This window comes from Anas acuta, chromosome 3 (assembly GCF_963932015.1).
Source record: "Anas acuta chromosome 3, bAnaAcu1.1, whole genome shotgun sequence".
NCBI lineage: Eukaryota > Metazoa > Chordata > Aves > Anseriformes > Anatidae > Anas > Anas acuta.
In genome coordinates, this window is record NC_088981.1 from 114567236 (window position 1) to 114587112 (window position 19877).

Sequence of the window (19877 nt, forward strand, 5' to 3'; positions counted from 1 at the left end):
CAGAAACCAGGGGAAGTACCATTCCCTCAGCTCCTTGAGGACAAAGCAAGAAGCATGAGTCACTTCTGATCTCATTTCCAGACTCCTTGATCCCTGCTTTGACCAAGCCGACACTAAAAGTACACTACAGCACTGGATATTACCAGAGGTCAATTTATGATTTCCTATGCCAGCTCATCTCTGAAATGCAGTTAAGGTAATTTCGGACTCTTGTTGATCGAGCGCAATGACAGCATCACTGCCACCTCCTAAAGATCCAAACTCACAGTCTGTGAGCCATCCAAATACCACTTAAGCTTTCCAAGTAGGGCATGAGTAAGGACTTAAACAGTGCATCGTTTACAGGTAGCCCACCACACAGAGGTGAATTCCACCCTTAGGGCACATCTAATGATCTTTATTGTCACTGGAAGCTTTTCAGTTGATTGCACTGGAAAGCAGTTCAGACCCTTAATTCATGGTGTACATCTCCTTTCATTATCAACAGGAGTAACAGCTTCCTGATATGATGCATCTCTGAGACAGTGGATGCCCCTGGAAGAAGAGGGCAACATTCAGGGTCTTTCTGTGGAGTAGAAGTCCTGTTTAGGATCTAATTGTGGCTTTCACAGAAATACTTTACAGAAAATGAGAATTTTCAACAGAATGGCAGCTGCCAAATCCTACCCAAGGATTCACTGTCACTTTCCTTGACATCATATTATGTTTATTGTGAGACACAGATACATAAGGCAGGAAGGATTAAGAAACATGCATTTTCCAATGGTCTTTGACAAAACAGTGAGAACAGGCCACCTGAAACACTTCTGGTGTGGAACATAGGAATTGACATGCAGTATCTTGAGAATTGTATCAGTTGTTTCATGGTTTTACTCCTGCCTATAGCCATTAGCAACTACTTTGGACAAAGACACAAATGATCATGCAATAGGAAGCACAGGGAAAGTCTTCTCAAAATGTGTAATTAGAGGTTTACTCAAGACATTTGACATGAAGGTTTAACTCTTCTAAGCCCCTGTCTGCAGGAAACAATCAAAAACTACACAAAGTACACTCAGGAGGGGTCTGGAAAAATATAAGCAGGCTGTCTTAATATTAGCATTTCCTAGCTCTTTGGGTTTGAAGTCCTGAAGTTTCACAGCTGTGTGTAGAGGGGAAACTACTTCATCATGGGGACTGGAGCCTGCTTACAAATTTGCTTGTCTCTTCTCCACACATGGTCCTACTCTGCCCCTGTAACTCAGTCTTCCCACCTCTTCCTTTCCCTTTTTCCTCTTTCTCTCAAGATATCTTCAAGGGACACCCTCTGTTCTCAAGGACTGTGCCAAGCACTGCAGCAATCCATAGTGACTACGAACTCCCCCATCTCAAAAGAAATTCCCTGCATCCTTGGCATCTTTCAAGCATGCAAAATTTTCACAGCAGTTAGATGTAGTAAGTCTTTACAGAGCAAGCACATTTTGTTTTGTTTTGTTTGGTTTCCCCCTAAATCTCATACTGTTAGCACTTGATATATTTTCACAGGCATGAAGAAGCTTCCATCTATAATCTCTTTACAGGACAGGTAGAGTCCTATGCCCTGCAGAGCTGAGAAGGGGAGGCACAGTATGTGAGGATATGAAACAGAGAGAAGAGAATAAGGGGCAAGATGTTGTTAAAACGATATTTTTCAGACAGAAAGGGGAATCTAGTTTGTGAAATCACAGCTCAAGAATGTGGCAAAAAGCTGCAGTTGACAAAGGCCATAAGTATATTCATCAAACACAGACTGAAACATTTTTACAAGGAAAAGAAGAAGTGCTCCTAGGCATACCATTTATATGTCAAGTTTCAGTCTAGAACAGATATTTTTGCTGAGTTGCACATCTTTCTAAAAAGGGTTTTATAAAGGAAATGCTGACTGATCTGTAACTAGCATCATGTATGTGAGCCTTGAAACACAGTCATGTGAAATTTTCCCATTCGTATTGATCTCTGCAAACCTGCAGTTTCCTCTATTTAAAAGAACAACATTTGGGATGTCACGTCCAGGGTGTCAAGTCCTCAGAGGGTGAAATGTTGCTCTGTAAAGACAACAGAAGGCTCCTTTCACAGAAGAAAAAGTTCCTTGCGCACTTGAAAAAAAAAAAGCAAAGAGATTCAAAGGATACTTCAGGATGAATAATACAGTCCTTACAGAATATGCTCAGTCATGTAATAGAGGAGATGGCTACTAAGGGGTTAAACTCATAAACTTAAGGTCCCTAAGTTCAAGAGATTTACTTTCAGAGAATGACAAAACTGGATGGCTCTTCTACGAAGACATTCACATAACAGCAGGCAACCACTTTCAGAAAACAATAGCTCAAACCCAAAAAGAGGCTACATTTCACTATCCATACACTTTCTCCACACAAAAGCTCACAGGTATGCCACAGTCTTAATATTCAGGCGTACAACACTGCGAACTTGCTAATGACTCCAGCAATGACACAAAATGCCTTTGATCAACCGCACTGCTATATAAAACACCATAGCATGCCATTGAATGGAAATGAGACACAACAGAAGAGCTATTATACAAGATACAGTACTACAGCATTCATCTCTTCAAACAGAAAAAGTTCAAAGAATATCAAAATCAGAAAATGAATAACAGAGTGAATTCCATCACTAAACAAAAAAAAAAGAAAAGAAAGAAAAAAAATTGCCAGAGGCTACATGATATCATATCAATACCCTTCAAAACAGCATTCCATCGGCTAGAATTATAACACGTTCTCCTTCCACTCAAGGCGCGCTGCGTCAGGAGTGTGTCACACTGAAAACCATAAACCAAAGCCCTGAAAATCCAAGGGCTTGAGAAGCTAATGCTGCCAGACTGGCATGACTAAACTCATCCAGCTTGTTTTCCAAGGTGGAGAGGCTGCTGAAGTCTGATGCATGCAAGAAGTCCTTGTGGGATGGCTGCAACTCTGGAGGATGAACCTCTAGAGATAAAAGCACAAGTTGCTGCAGCCTGAGCTAAATTTTTCCAGCTGGGGCTGGAAGAGATTATACCCGCCAGGGAGTCAGAGACTGCAGAGACTTGTAGCACACCAACACTAAAAGTTACTCTAACATGAAGGATCCACCTCTGTTGCAAGTAAAATTCAGCCTTGTACAGAGGTCTGTGAACTTCTGAAGTCCCACCAATGCTTTCAAAACAAAACACTGAACAAAATAATTGGTACACATCCCCATTTCCTGACCCTCAGTGAACATTTGAAAAAGCTCACTTTCAGTTTTCTGTGGCTACCTGGAGACATTCTGAGTTTAGTGGGATCTGCACAAGCCAGTGGAGCACAAGAGGTTCTCCCTAAACATCAGGCAGCACTTCTGTGCTGGGTGGGTGCCAGAGCCCTGGCACAGGCCGCCCTGAGAGGGGCCGGGGGCTGCTCCTTGGAGAGCTCCCCAAGCCCAGGGACGTGGGGCTGGGCGCTCTGCTGGGGCAGAGGGGGGGGACAGGGCACCCAGAGGTGCCCCCAGCCTCAGCCATTCTGTGATTCTGTGAAATGGGATAGGAAACAACCATAAAAAGCCATGATTAAACATAACTTTTTGGCGCCCTGATTCCCCATAGACTGAGAACATTCCTGTCCACGGTAAAACACAGATCACTTTGAGTACTCCATCCCTTACCCTGCTGCCTCCCAACCAGTAGACACCAGTGTGCTAAGGGACTACACCACATCCTGCAGCACAGTGCAGAACTTCTCCAGTTCAGCTGACCAAACCTGCGCTGCTCTAAATGTGGGAGATGTTTGTTCTGACCTCAAAGGCTGTGCGGTCATGCTGCACAGCAGCAGGCCTAGGCTAATGAGCTTTGCCTCTCAGGAGAGCTAATTAGTTCTGGTATACCAGCACGCTGATGCAGCAGTGTTGCTTCCAGTCCTAGAACTAGATTGGTTGGGCTGGGCTGTGGGCAGTTCTGTGCAATGCTTCAGGCACAGCTTAGTCATGTAGGACCTTGTGGTATGTGACAAAGGCCCTGGTAAATACCTCATGTGGCAGCTTAAAATGAGATATGATAGGAAGAGGATTACACTCACCTCTGCAGGAAACACAGACAAGTTTTGTTCATAGGTGAATTTGCAATGCAGCAAAGGACTACCACAACCTCAGCATCCAGTTTCCACTCTCCTAACCTAATCAAAACAACAAACCTCCAAATCCTTAGCTGAGCTTTTATTATTATTATTAATTACTTTCTGTGTCCGTGTAGATTGTGATTTGCCTCCTGTGATCATCTGAGCACACTCAACATAATTCATTCATTGTCAGTACATAGGCCACCACTGCCATTGACACTCTTGTGCCTCATCATATCACTCTCTGACACACAACTATGTTTTTGAAGGCTGAAATGCTTTGGTCTTTTAACAATCATGAGATCTAAGTCGGGGTGGTTTTTGACCTGGGTATAATGTGATACATAAGAAGTTGAAACATGATCTGGTGTTGTCTTCTTGCCTTGCTCTCTGAGAGCTATGGATAACAAAATACACAATGGAGTGCAAAATCCAACCATGGCAAAAGGATCAGAAGGAGAGCAAAGCACAGAGCAAATGCACTGCTATTTAATGTCTGCATAAGGGGTCAGATATAATGGAGGTGAGAGTGGAGTAGGAACCAGGGAGAAAGGACACTTTCTCTCTTTCTTAATGGCATGATTCATGTTCAACATGAAATACCAGTGGAATGGATGGAGTACTGTTGTTGGAAGAGAAAAGCAAGTCCACTGTTTTGTGTGTTGCACTTGGACTTTGGAGACTGGCGGTCAGGCCCCTGTGCAGGGATGTTAGCATTGTTTGTACAGACAAATACGTCCTTACATTAAGGGACTTAGACCTTTATGGTTCAGAGGACACGCATTAACAGCAAGTTAGGTTCTTCTCTCCAGCTACTCCTGAATGAGGTGCAGGACACAACTTATGGCACCTGACCTGAGTCATCTGATGAGTTCCAACCACAGTAAATTCATTTAGGCATTTAGTAATCTGAAATGCCTCTTGAGACCTCTACACCACGGCACTGGCAAATATGACTTGGGGGATACCTGTATCCATCTAGGTGTTCACCTGGAGCCCAGGCAGGACAATTCTAGAGTGCTTCAAACACTAGATATCTTCATACAAGCAATATATAGAGCACTGGACTTCTGCATAATGTTATCATGGAATCTTAAAGGGAAACTCAGTTCACATAGATACCCACATTGATCAGCTCAGTAACTCTTCTAGCTCTGCTAACTGGAATGACCAGGAACAAGTTCAGATGCTTAGAAACAGACTCCTCCTGTTACTGTTGATGCACATAGGGCATAGGACCTACAGCAGCTCACACCCCTGCATGGTTATCTATCTGGCTTCTCTGGCCTCTGACCTTAAAAACACTCAAAAAAACACACTGTGCTTTTTGACAGGAAATAGGAAACTAACTGGGAGAAGGAAATCATTCTTCATGTAAAAGTTACTACCCAAAAGTAAAGACAAACAAAACATCAAGATGATCCGGAATGAATGTGTGTTGGGAGGAGAGGCTATGTTGTTTGTTTTTCTTAACATTTGTCAGAAAAAAGAAGATTAAACTAAATACTCATTGAAGGCTGAATATAATTCTCAATTTAATCTGAAATTATATATTCAATCTTAAGAAGGTTTGGGGTTGCTTGGTTGTCTTTTTAGCTTTTTTTTTTTTTAATCAAACCATAAGTATATGTCAAAATAAAATAATGTTTCAAATTGGAAACATTTGCTGAAATTAAAATAAATTCACAAAGTGTTTCAGTAAATCTGAAATTCAGTCAAACTCATAGGAAATTGAAAGGATGGGGCTGTTTCAGACAAAAATCTTTTATCCAACTTTCAACCCAAAATAAATGGACTTCATAGAAGAGTCTGAGTGAAGGGGCAGGGTGATAGCATCAAAATCCTACTTATATGACATATCATCCTTTTCTAAAGTTGAATTACTTCTTGCTACATGCATAAGCTTTTTTTTCCATTTATTTTTGTAGAGATTTAATGCCAAGGACACATTTTGGAAGCATAATACAGAAGATAAAATAAATTCCAGATCAATAGTAACAGAATCATAGAACTTTAGAATCACCTAGTTTGGAAAAGACCTTAACGATGATCACATCCGACCATTATCTTGACCTACCAAGTCCCATTACTAGATCATGTCCCTTAGTGCCATATCCACACCTCTCTTAAATACCTCCAGGGATAGGGACTCCACCACTTCCCTGGTCTGTCTGTTCAAATGCTTGACCACCGTCTCTATGAAGAAATTCTTCCTAATATCCAATATCCTAATATCCTCTGGCACAACTTGAAACTTAATAATGTCAACCGTCCTCATATCTGGAAGATCTCCCAAAAGAACTTCCAGCTCTTAAGAACATGGTAGAAAGCAAAAGTTAGCTGGTCAGAGAAGATCTGAAAAAACATATAGACCTTGCATTGTAGAGAACAATCAACAGACTCACAAACTCTCCCAGCAAGTGAGAAGAGAAACCCCAGACTGAGTACACTTCACTGAGACCCCTCCTCTTCCCTTCCTGTCCTCCCACCACTTAGCTCCCAGACATATAAAACTAAAAACTATGAGCCTGGTTTTCAGTACACCAAAGACATATTTTTAATGACATGTGACAGAGAAGTCCAAACTATGACTGGGGCTTCACATCAAAACGCCAACACAAAGCAACAGAAACTTCTTTCCACAAAGATTTCACAAGCAAAAAAAAACACGGAAGAGTAAGAGGCATGGAGCAATGTTAGCCCCGTTTCCAGAAGTGGAGCTGTGGTAGGCACACAGACTTTTATGGCATCACTCAAATGAGGGGAGCCACCACCAGGTCCTAGAATATGTCAAGTACATACCGCATAACATTCACAGGAACATAAGATAATTCAGTCTGAAGGGGACCTCAGGAGATCATCTAGTCTAACCTCCTGATCAGAGAGGGTCAGCAATTAGGTAAAATGGTTATCCCAAGTTTACTGCTCCAGATTTTGCAGCAAGTTGCCCGATATCTTTGCTAGAATACAGAAGGGTGTTCCTGCAATAAAACTGTAAACTGAGTCAATATTTAAATATAACTTAATTCTGAGGTTAAAATACAGACAGAGGCTAAGGTATCCACAGCAAACCAGCCTAGAGATTATCACTGATACTGGGAATTGCAATAGGAAAGGAAAACTAACTGTAGAAATGTGAAATACATGTATACCCCCTGCACAAAATGCAAAGGTATGTCAAGGGATGAGACTTTTGTTACCTGTGATTCTGCTCCTGAAGTGAAGTCCCTGCATATAATTAAGCCTGAATATCAGTATGAGCGAGTGTGTGTATGTTTGCATATATGTGTAAACAGAAAAGAATGATTATTGTTCTGTTCCAAAAATCACACTTCTTTACTGTGGACAAGAGTCCAACATAACCAGATACAAATGTGGTGTCCCACACACATAAGAATGAACCCCAGTGCCGAGGAGCATACATGTACATTGCGACACAAATACCTATCTAAATGTAGACAGAACCCAGAAATCCTACAGAAATTAACCCCCCCTTCCTTACTAGGTAAGATGATGACATCTTCCCCTGGGCCTGGGATGCTGCAGTTGAACCCACCCCAGCCTTTTTCTACATCCTTCCATGTCTCTGGGTGCGACCATTTCAAGACAGCATCAGAAGGAACTACAAAACAGGACACAGAAAGACATAATTATCATTTTCAGTAGCTGGAAGAATTAACATTTCTTTGATAGTTAAGCATCTGTGGTATTAACATCCTTCTTTTGTCACCGATGAAGCAACAGTAACTGCTTTTTGTTATCTTCCATCCTTAAAAGAAATTTTACAATAGAAAAAAAAATCTCTCCCAGAACCATGTTTTTGGAGCTAAAGAGCAGGAAGGTATCTGAAAAACAGATTGAAATTCTTTGGGACCCAACAAAACAAAGCAAACCTTGAGGTTTCTCATCACACTTAGCTTATATTACGCTTTGTGCATATGCTTCACAACTACTTCATTATTTTTATTTACACCATCCAAAGCTCTGAGCACTTTGAACACAAAGTTAAAATGAACAAATTAAAATAAAAGCCAGTCACCTGTGCTTGGTGACAAAACCAGGTAATCAAAATGGTAAATAACTCTACCAGAAAGCACCAACTCTTCTCATGCATTTTTCTTCACCAGTGCTCTAGAAAACAGACTGAATTCCCAGAGTGTGCTAAGGTAGGAAAGGTTAAAAATAAAATAAAATAAAAATAAAAAGAGTAATAAACTCTCACAAGTTTTTTTTTAGCCTTAGAAAAAACAGTCTTTATACATGTAAATTAATTGCCTACCTTTGCTGTGCCATCAGCAGAGGGGAAGCCTTCAGGGAAGTCCTACACACTAAGTTTAGCATGCCCTACACTAACGCAGACAGGGCCTCCCTCTGGAGGCCTCTGCAAGCACCTACCTCTGTCCTACAACTCTAAAGGAAATTCTGGCATTTTTCTTTCTGAGCAGGGCTTCTTTAGATATTGAAAACATAGGGGCAAGCTCGTGCCTACATGCAGTGGACTAGAAGCCGCTCAGTAACAACGTGGAGTAAAAAAAATTCTCTGTTGCCAGCATAGGGAAACAGAAATTAACCCCAGGTTGAGCTCTTCAAGGCTTGGTCTTCATTTCCTTATCTGTTCAGGGGGAAATGCTCTATAAAAAAAAAAAAATCTTTAAGCTTTATTGCTACATAAATTGTTATTGCTGTTAATAAACAGCAAGGCAGCTATGAAACTAAGAGCAAATTTTGGAGGCTTTCCTCATCTCTGGTGTATTATGCTGTCTGACTCAATGTGTAACTGTGCAGTAATGTCAAACTATTACACTAAGATCACTGTGGAGCACTAAAATACACTCTAGTTTTACATTCCCTGTGACCTTTCTGATCTCCTATGATATTTCTTAACAAAAGTTTATAGTCTTTTATAATGTGGAATCACACATTTATCACAAGCAATGGTAGATATGGCTCAATGAAATGCTTAAATGAATGCCAAGAGCCCCTGTTGGGTTGATAGATGTACAAAATATTGAAGTGAAATACAGCAATATATTTCTGAAAAAGTAGTAAAAAGGAAATAGCGTGTCTCCCAGACCAAACCTTTAAACAGACTGTCACGCACCTGATGTAGGTAAAGGGACTCTTTCCTTCCCTTTCAGTGTGACCTGAATTAAGTCAGCTCCTGTGACTGAAAACAGAGAATTAAAGGGAATTACAGCAAGGCCTTACAAATTAACCAAACTGAACCAACCAAACAAAAATATATAGCAAATGAATTGCTAAACATGATTTTCTGAAAACATTTTACATTTCTAACAGTCAGATTTATTAAGAACTATGCAATTTTCTTTCTACTCATTTTTGTCTTTTTTATACTTTGAGAAGGGATTAAACAAATACATTTTAATTTACAGATACGGAGGGTCTCAAGACAACTCATTAGAAACAGCTAAAAGAAAACATTCAACAATCAGAAATTCTAAGCTGGAACATGAATCTCATTTATCCCACTATAAATCCACAGCAGTTCCACTAACACAAGCAATATTACACCATTGAATGCATAATGTATTAACTGGCTCAAACAGCGAATTACAGCTTTTATTTTGTAGTTTGGTTTTGATTTTTTTCCCCCAAATCTGGTATCTAAAAGAGATGCTTTAATTAGTCAGACTTTATAGTCTGAAGACAGGGACCCTGTGTTCTGTGCTGTGAAAAGAGGTCAGAAGCAATTATCACAGTTGTAACCTTTCTGCCAGTTTATTGTCAGCAGGAGAAGGGCCAGGATAATGCAAATCAAACTAAGAGGAGCAGAAGAAAACTGCTTCAGATCCAGCTAAAAGGCTACCTCTTCTTCAGCTCCAGTGGCATATAAAGGCATTTCCTTTCAGTCACCAGACTGGAACAATCGTAGGTTAAAATAGAAACACTCTGCCAAACACATAAATCTCCTGTCCACTGCCCAACGCCTAATGGTGACCCTAAAATACCATTGGAAGATTTTTTGGGGGGTAGAAGAATTGTATAAATAAAGCCATTGTCAGAACCTCCCTCAGTTCCAGAACACACCAGGAATTTTCCTACACGTGTATCAACCCACCGATGGGATCTCATGCCATATTGTAATTTACTTATTTTATCTTTAAACAAGTCTCTGTACATTCAAATTGTGAGAACGTCCCTTCCCTACCTCCCTCCTTTTCTCCCAGTGCAACTGAGCAAATTTAAAATAACTGAGGTTCATTAATTTTAAGTGTTCAATAAATTAGTATGAATAATCAAAAAACTTGATTCTTTCTGATAATTACTATTTGATGTCAGTTGAAAGCACTCGATTGAGTTAGCAGCATATGCTCCTATGCCAAATGAGGCTTCCATAATTAAACAGAAACTGATTCCATGAGGTTTTTCTCATGTCTGATTAATTAGTAATCAGGTGCCTCGGCCCTGTTCTTCAGTGACACCTTCTTTCTCGATGGTAGCTGTGGTCTGATCTATATTCACTCAAGCCAATCTGCCCCAAATCATCACACAGTGCTCGAACTGAACAACATCATGCCCTTGGGTGGCCATAAGGTGAACCTCTGAGAGGAAAAAATGACATGAAGATGCTAATTTAAAGTCTTTAGCATATTGTTCATCTAGCTTTTAGACAATACTCATCTATAGGTACTTACCTCCCCCAAAATTAACCCTTGCAAAGGGCATACTTCTCACTGAACATTAAATGATGACAAGCTAGTCAGCCTGAACTCTCACAGTACCACTGGAGGTATGAGCTATTCATCCATCTTTTTGTACACATCAAGGATGAGATATGCTGTAGTGAGATACTTTTCTCTCCCTCTCTTGACTATAAAGGAGGGAAGGGTAAGCTTAGACAACTACTGTTAGATACCTGAATCAGGTGAAGTTAATCCCTCTGGCATAGATCTTCCTCTAGGCTACCCCAACTAGCAGCACCTTCAGACCAGCAGTCTGGGACCATGAGGTTCCTCACAAATAACAATAACCCACCTTGGAAAGCCAGTTTTGATCTTTTGTTTTCTATTTATGGTGGCCTTCCTTATCTTGTCAATTGTGGCAGGGCAAATTTGGAATCAAAGGTGTTACATGAATACACAGTAGTGTTAGGAAAAGTGAGAAAACCAAGCCCTGACATTATCCTTTTATCAATAAACAGGTTTTGTCATTTTTTATTTTTTTCCCCTTAATTTTGAAGGCACTAAAGTGTAATCATCTAATTAAGGATGTATGTATTGTTGAGAGAAAAGCTGTTCTTCTAATTAAATCCTCAGGGAACATAAAATCTGATCGATTTGCTATATAGATCTCATAAAGGGGTTCAGTCCCCTTACACAGTGAAGAAAGGAACTGTTAAGAGGTGCAGCCATGTTCTGAGTCAGATGCAGAACAAAAGACTCTCATATTTGAAGTGTCATCCAACCACACAGTGTGACAATTCAAACCATTATAAGCCATCGATACCCTATGCAGGAATGTGGGGCTGAATTCTCTACAGCCCTGACACTTGCACAATTATTAATGTCAACTGAGTATAAAGTGCAACGGGTGTGAATCAGTAGCATTTTGTTGCTTTTTCCCAGAAAAACTCACAAAAACTGATTAAAGAAGGAAAGATACAGGCCTGGAGAATAATCAAGACCACAGTGACATAGTCCGTTTGTTTTGTTTTGCTGTTGAGTATGTTATTATTGTTTCTGTACAGGACAGGAAGAGATATAGGCAGTACAGACGAAGGACATCATTAGTAAACATTGAATTAAGGTGACTCTTCACAAAATTTAGTTATAAGGCTCCAGGGTTTAGTTGTATAAAACCTTTATAAGGCTCATCAATTTTCTGTCTTATTACAGCTCTTCCTGGATGCTTGGGCTGTGAATCATAAATATAGGCCTTCTTGACTATACTCCCAGTAACTTTCTTCTGGTTTAGGGCTCCTTGAGTGAACATGAAGGAGGAGCAACCTAGTCTTTTATCAGCTTTGCAGTGACAGGGAATTTTGCCTGTGGATATTAGGAAGGGCTGAAACCAGGATAAATGGCTCCAATAGCCTGACTTACAAATAACAAGCAACTCTATGCTATTTAACATCAATTGGGCTAACATACATCACAGGCGAATCAAAACTTTTAGACACCACAATCAACAACACAGTGAGACACACCTCTAGAAACTGGAGAAGCTCGGATAGGATATTTTGCCACCATCTGCCAGGGACTGTTAGAGGAGGAACCCAGAAATATGGTATCCTGGGGACACTGTAGTGAGGAGAAGTGATGTAAAAATATATCTGGGCTACTGGAGACTGATTCCTCCTTACAGCAGATTAGCATTTGCAGTGATGGAGATGAATGCACGAGCTTCCTCCTGAAGATATCACACAGTCAAAAGACCATCTCTGAAAGAATTATAATGCGTTTCTTTATTTCTACAACTGACCTGTGGAAACTACTGATGTGGGGTGAATTTTATTGAGCTGGAAGAACAGAGTCATGCCTGTACAACCAGACCCCAAATAAATTAATTTTCAGGTCTTTCGCCTAGGATTCCCCTTTTTCCCTGAGCAATAAGGCTGAAGAAAAATTATTTATTTATTTTCTGTATTTTAATACTAGAAACAACCATTCTTAAGAGCCTGTTTTTCTCCTATACAAAGCAGATACAACAACCCATGGAGTAAAATGGAAATGAGATCATTCTTTAGGAATTCAGAAAGACAATAAGCATAATCAAATTATTTTTTTTAACAACTACAGAAACTCCAAACCTGCTTCTGACACAGCAGTAATAGGAGGCTGGGCCTCAGGCCTTCTTAACAACTCACACATGAGCAGCCTGAGCAAAGTCAGCAGAATGACCTGTCTCCACAAAAGCTGTGTCTACTGAAAAATGTATTTGGGGTAAATAAAAAGTTTGATAATCCTTTCAGTGATGTTTGCAATAATGTTTGTGACAAGCCATTCAATTTTAGAAAAAAAAAAAAAAAAGCCAAGAGGGATGTGGAGATGAAGCAAGCCAACACTTTGTTTTATTCCAAAAGAAAATGGTTTAAACATTTCAAAAGTGAACAAAAAGGAAACAACATCTCTCTGGTTTTTAGCCAATTCTAGTATTGCCCAGAGACCTTAACCAAGGAGCAGTACCATGCTGTGGTACCATATGCTCGTATTTGTAACAGACTTAAAAAGCTCATAATGTTATTATTGTAATTTACACAGGACATTTCTCCTAAAAATATCCCAGATGTCCCAGTGTGACGTTTCTTTCCACCTCTGTTGTTACAATAAGGGTGTTTTGTTTTGATGCAGCATGGTCACATCATGTGAAGGCCACCCTCCTGAAACATGGTTGTGCCACAATGGATCGGTATTTAGGAAGCCACACACTGGAGCCCATCAGTGACCTTTGAGGAGTACCTCTTTTATGATATGGGGCGCCCCAGAGACAAACAGGGTGATGCTACAGAGACTGAGTAATGTCAGAGCAAAGCTACTGATGTAGAAATGACTGAAGCCCTTGGATTCCATTGGCACAAGATGGCCCTGGCATCCTCACTTTCCCTTCACCCTGCACCAGTGGTGAACGTGGCTCTTGCTCCTTGAATGCCGATCCCTTTGCATGGTCTGAAAAGATTATTTTCAAAAGGAATCATGGGTTGGTTAACAGGGATGATGTATGTAGGGAGCAGCAAGCACTTTTGTTAAAGGATCTCTGCATAGGTGCCCCACATGGCAGAAACACTCTCCGTTACAATTATTTCTCCCCATTCAGCTTCCCTTTCATTGTGCCACGCCAAGGTCTCATTTACAAAAGTGCGAGCATGCAACGCATCAGGGCAACTTAACTCCTTTAATCCCCTCCATACGGTACATTTTCTTGCCTTTTGTGTCAGACAGACATTTTTTTTCTTCCCCAAAGAGAAACACTTGCATGTCGCTGGGCAATTTTGGACGGGGGGAGCGTGCACAGCGCCTGAGCCGGACGCGAGCTGCCGGCCAAGGTGGCTTCGTTCAGCTGCCCGCTTCGTTTGAATAACAATATCTTCTCCACCATCAGGTCTTCCCTCCCCTTCTCCTCCTTTTTTCCCCCTGTGTGAATTCGGGAGCCTGCCCGTGAATGAGCTGGCATCTGATACGTATTTACCGACGTTAATTTTGGATGTAACGCACCCCTGCCACTTCCCCGCCGTTTGCCCTAAAAGGCTTTCCAGCGGGCACAAAGGCAGAGGGTCAAAAGTAAGGTGACCCCTGACAGAATGTACAATTATTAGAACGAAGCGGGACACAAGCAGCTGTCGAAACCCCACCGGCACGGCAAAGTGCTTCCAAAAGTCGGCGTATGAATAATACGCCGGAGCTCTCCCCTCCGCCCCGCCAGGGCCAGCGACGTTGTGCGGGAAGAATGATGGCCTTCCCGAGCAGCTGCAATAATTGTGTCCCCATTGTCCCCTGGCCCTCCCCCGGCCACCCCCTACAAGTGCCCATTGTGGGCGCGGGGTCGGGTGATTATATGCTTGGGCTGATGCCGTTTGCGCCCAGCTGCCCGGCTGCTGACACACGAGCACCGAGAGGGGGGACCCGCGTCTGCGAGACGGGCCTCCAACATACCAGACCTTTTACATAAGTCAAACAGGAACAAATGACTCTTTATCGGCCCCTTCTCCCTTTGAAGTGGCGGCTGCTTATGGGTCCTTACAGCTTTTCCTCCTTAGCCCGAGCAAACATCCTCCTTTTGATATGCTACATGCTCATTATCTCTGCCCCATTTAATGATTTTTGATTGAAGGGTGGCAGCGCGGTTGCCAAGAGGGTAGCTAAAGAGGCTCCACACAGGCAGGACTACAAGAAAGGCTTTCCTTGTGCAGCAGCCTAAATTTGGAGTTTCTTAACAGTGTGTTCTTGTTCTTAGCAGCAGATAAGGGCTGAGCGTGAAATTCTTAATTAAGCAGTAAATAGAGAGTGGGGTGTCAGCAGATGCAGCCTGTAGCCATGGAGACCAAGTCACATGAAGGAGGGAGCTGAGACTAAACGCCGGCCCCAGGCTCAGGCATGACTGACAGCTGAAGAATCCGACAAAGCTTGTAAACGGGATTAATTAGTGGGCTAATTATTTCATATAGTTAAATGTAACTAAAAAATAAAAACAGCTTGCAGAGTTAGGCGGCGAAGTGTTCTGAAGGCCAGGCCTTCAAGCGTTGTCCTCTCTGGGTTGGTGCTTGGACTTGTAGGGCTTTAAGGCCAGAAGGGACTATTGTGGCAGCCGTCCCCGACCTCCTATGGAGCATGAATCCTGCCCCATGAGGATTCTAATAGCTTCTCACAGAGCTGGAGCATATTTCTCTGAAAAGAAGCCCAACTATCATCTAAGGACCTTGAGTGATGGAAAGTCCACCACATGCCACGAGTCTGCTCTGATGGCTAATTATCCTCACCCTCTCAGCCTGCACAGAGATTAGGAGAGAAATTAAACGGCACACCAGGGCTACGAATCTGTTCACTTTATTTCAGGCTTTTACCCTACCAACAGTGTTAGATATTAGGTACTCAACACTGAATTATTGATCTCACTGCTATAAAAGTCCTGGCTGAAAATGTTCATAGCATGAATTATACATGTTAGGTGTTTTCATAAATTTTCCCTCGTGTATTCTGGGTGATTGTTTCTCTCTATATTAAAATGAGAAACAACATCGAGCTCTTCGTATAATAAAAATCAGAATGAAAGGAAGGCAAATGAGGAACAAGAATGTATCTATGATGCAAGAGTGATATATGCTGGCCTGATCACCTTTTCCCAGTCTTCCCAAGGCCATCATCTCCTCTATTTTCAACAGTAAAAAGAGAGCAAGAAATAGCATCTTCTGAGCTTTCCCATGCTGCTCTATTTATGAAACTGCAACTCAGGATATGCAAACTGGAAAAAGGTTGACTTTCATATTTGCAAGAATAAATTTGCACTGTGAGAAAACTGAAGTAATTTTTAAAAAGCAATATTTTTTTTCAGTGGATACCTAACATGATCTCTACTCAACAGCTATATCTGCACTAGCAGACTAAACAAGGCAGAGCTATGGGACTAAGAACTGGCTCCCAGTAATCTGCATGGCAATATTGCTGGCCAACTTTCTGGCACGTCTTTGGCCCAGACCAGTGCACTCTCCCAGATGGTGACCATTATGGTTTGGGAGTTAGCACAGGACAGGGATCTTTCCTAATTTGAAGCCTGGGTGCATCCAGCCTGTTTTGAGAGAGAAAATGTTAAGCTGTATGGACACAAGCTGTGCAATGCGAGTTGGCCTCAGGACCAGAGATAGATGTGGCAAGTATGACCCCTCAAACTGAGGTTAAGGGATAGGCTTCCTCATTTCTCCTCAATTTTTATTTCTGTCAGACCGTTTTGTGGATTACCTGCCTTCATTCCAGCCATGTTTTCCTCTCCTCTCTCCCAGTCATCGTTCCAGTTGCTTGTTCCTAAGCAGATCCTATATGAAAAACCCATTTGCCTGCCATCTCCACAGTGTAAGTCAAAAGCAATTCACTAAAATGAATGGATTACATCAGTGACAAAACTCCCTGTTTCTGTGAAAATTAGCATCTTGATGCTTTAGTTTACCTGTATGATGAACACGAAGGATAAACTATGCCTCTCTAGGGCACTGAAGTGCCTTTGTTATTCTAGATTCTACTATTATTAATGACAGCAACAATCATTACCTTGCCTTTTACATATAGAACTTAGACCCTTAGAAAAGAATTCGCTTGAGAAGGGGAATTATGGGAACTGACCACATCTTAAAAGAATAAATAAAATTTGAACGTATTGACAATCCCAATAAATAACATTAAATACCCAAATTTCTTAAAGAAGAGACCACCATACTTCATGATCCAGTGTACAAAGCCACTACTCTCAGATGTGAAGGTTTATGATGCTTTTGAAAGTTTACAGTCACAGGAAAAATCCTTGTTCAGTAATCCTATTGCTTTCAGTGGGCTTATCCTAGATAGATTGCACATGGTTTATTAATGATACATGTGATATGGGACCAGCTGACACCAGAGATCATTAGTGGAATTTAATGCCTTTTCCCCTCCAAAACACCAATTCAAATTCAACTGATGTCATCTCACCCACTATTTATGATACATTCCTGTTCTTGATAGATTAGGCATCAGATTGATCGGATAGATACTGACCTGATGTGCATGCATTTACCTATTTGATTGGTCTTATTGGAGAACTGCATGCTTATTGAAAGGCCATTTAAAGACTTTCTTGTGTCTAAGGCTTTTTAATGCCTGGGGGCTCTAATTGAAAAGACATCAGACATTATAACCCTCATATTGCACTTACCCAAGTAGGTTAGTTTCCTCAGTCTGCTGTCGAAATACCAGTCACAGTTCCCATGATGACCATAGGAAGGCAGTGATTGGAGTGGCTGTCCAGTCCTATTTCCACAGGACACTATAACCTCAGAATGGGCAGGAAGATCCTTGTGCTCCACCAGCAAGTAATTCCCAGTTGTGAAGTTGCTAAATGTCACTGAATACTAGAGAAGGGGGAACCAAAATAAACACATCTGTCTCTGTGATTAGAGCTCCACAGAGCGCAGTATAATAGAGGATGATGTTCCACATGTGCAACATATTCTTTTGCAAAATGTGTACTGAAAACATGGAAGAGAGTGGGGAAAATTAAGTAGGAGGTGATGGTGAATGCAGATAAAATTCTCTTGTCACCTTAAAAGATACAGAAGAATTATGTCTTCTGAAAACCATCCTTTGATATGTCTCAAGATAATACGAATTTTGTAGATTTCTTAGCACCACATTGAACATTCATCTACTATGTCCAAAATCTTATTCCTACTCCAAGTTACTTCTGAGAGCTTCAAGACTAGGTCGTCATATCTAAACCCTGCCTATAAATACAGAGAGATTTTTTGAGTGCACTTAATGCTTTGTTTTCCTCTCTCTGCCCACCCAGAAAGATGAAAGCATGACTATCTCTTCCAAATATAATTTAGAAATTATAAAAAATGTCTGTGTTACCTGGAGCTGTTTGCTGACCAAAGGGTTGTCAAATGTCAGCGTGTAGGTCTCTTTATCCAAAAGAAGAACCATCCAGCCATATGGGTTTGATAAAGTATCAGGGACGTAATTGACTGTGGTTGTCTTATTCCTACTGTCAGTCACGGTTAAATTATAGGGAATGTGTGGAGCCTCTTTTCTGGAGGAAAAAAAAAGAAAAAAAAGAATTATTTTTGTTACGCAACTGTCATTTTGCAACCTTTACAGTTCTATTTTTATTTGAATTACAGTAGTATGTGTTGTTTCTCTCTCAGAACGTGACTTCATTTGTGTAGTTCTTTACAAACACAGTAAGAAACGATCTCTGCCTGAAGAGCCATAAAAAGAGAGAGAGAAAGAGAGACAAAGGGTGGAAGATAAAAGGCACAGAGGAGCAAGGCTTGTGCCAAAGCAGAGCAATGGCAACAGCCAGGGTACCAGCTCCTGTACTGCCGGGATATTTTCCCATCCACCAGGCTCATGATCCTCAGGCTCAACTTTCTGGATCTTCATCTTCATACAATGGTTTGATAGAGTTTCCTGGTTAGTCCTACTTAAGCAGTCAGAAGTTTTATTAAGGCTGAAGGTGAGAAAATCCTGTATAATTAAAAATGCTGCACTGTGCCTGGCTCAGCATGCAGTACAAAGCTGGGGCTGCTGCAGACTGATGAAAGACTTCACAAAGTGGGTGAACATTTAGTACAGCGTGTCTGCTGAGCATCCAAATGAGAACTCAACCCCCTTTTCCACTAGCACTTTCCTCTCCTAATTCCTATCCAATCTACTCAGAGGAAAAACTTCCTGAAAATATCACCAGTAGCAATGATATCCTGAATGGCTAAAAACCTTTTTAAATTAAGACAGCTGGGGGCCTTTCTCTACTAAAAATAGCAAATAATGCAGTGAGGCTAGAATAGATATAACTACCTGCCTTGAGTATGGCCAAAAATTTACACTGCTACCTCTCCAGGGGCAGACTCCATCTTTTTCCTGCAAATACACTTTTTTCAAATTATGCTAAACTGACCTTGATTTTTGAGCTTCTAGCCAGATTAACTTCTTACTAGTACTATTGTGAGTTTCCTTAAGATACAAGGCTGCGTAATGTAATGTGTAAAAATACAGAATATTCTGCTTTGAAGAATTCATTTGTTGAAGGCAACAAACTGCGTGAAGGAAAGGATGAAGATGAAAGGCCACTAACCTTTCTGATGTTCAGATATTGAACATCATCTCTTTATGTCTGATCATAAGCTGCTTCAAAACAAAGATTTTAATTCTGGTCCTCAGCATCTTGCATACCTGCAATAGCTCTTGAAATGGATACAAGCTACGGTTTAAACTATGTTCTGGTTAGCGACACTGCTACTGCTCCACATCTGGAACTTGACTGAGAAGGTCTTTGAGCAGCCTCCAAAGACACCATAGAAGGCCTTACTGACTTATAAAGCAACACAGATGGATTTATTTTGTAACTGAATCATGCCATTCACATTAAATATCAACAGAGAAAAAGTAGCTTATATCTTCAAGACTGAAGGTGCTAAAATACTGTTTCACTCAAATTGGTACACGACACCCAGGTCCAGGATATATGAAAGACATAGGAAGAGTGAAGTCACAGCTGCTGGAATTTACTTTTTTTAATTTTAAGCATTGAACTACAGTCATACCTGCTCCCTCTAGAGGCAACGAG

The 19877-nt window shown here is 41.1% G+C and overlaps 1 protein-coding gene across 9 annotated transcripts in view; it reads right to left on the bottom strand.

The window, feature by feature from the left end:
* Window positions 1-19877, bottom strand: part of PKHD1 (PKHD1 ciliary IPT domain containing fibrocystin/polyductin) — a 252325-nt gene that overhangs the window by 90497 nt on the left and 141951 nt on the right. For all 9 annotated transcript variants that reach the window (XR_011095438.1, XR_011095437.1, XR_011095439.1 and 6 more), the window contains 4 exons: window positions 18164-18341; window positions 17466-17661; window positions 9211-9276; window positions 7612-7731 (listed from right to left, as the gene is read on the bottom strand). Coding sequence is in view for 6 of the 9 variants with exons in the window: in XM_068678848.1 (XP_068534949.1) it covers window positions 7612-7731; window positions 9211-9276; window positions 17466-17661; window positions 18164-18341 (560 nt within the window). In the remaining 3 variants the exon portion in view is untranslated. The remainder of the gene's footprint in view (window positions 1-7611; window positions 7732-9210; window positions 9277-17465; window positions 17662-18163; window positions 18342-19877) is intronic.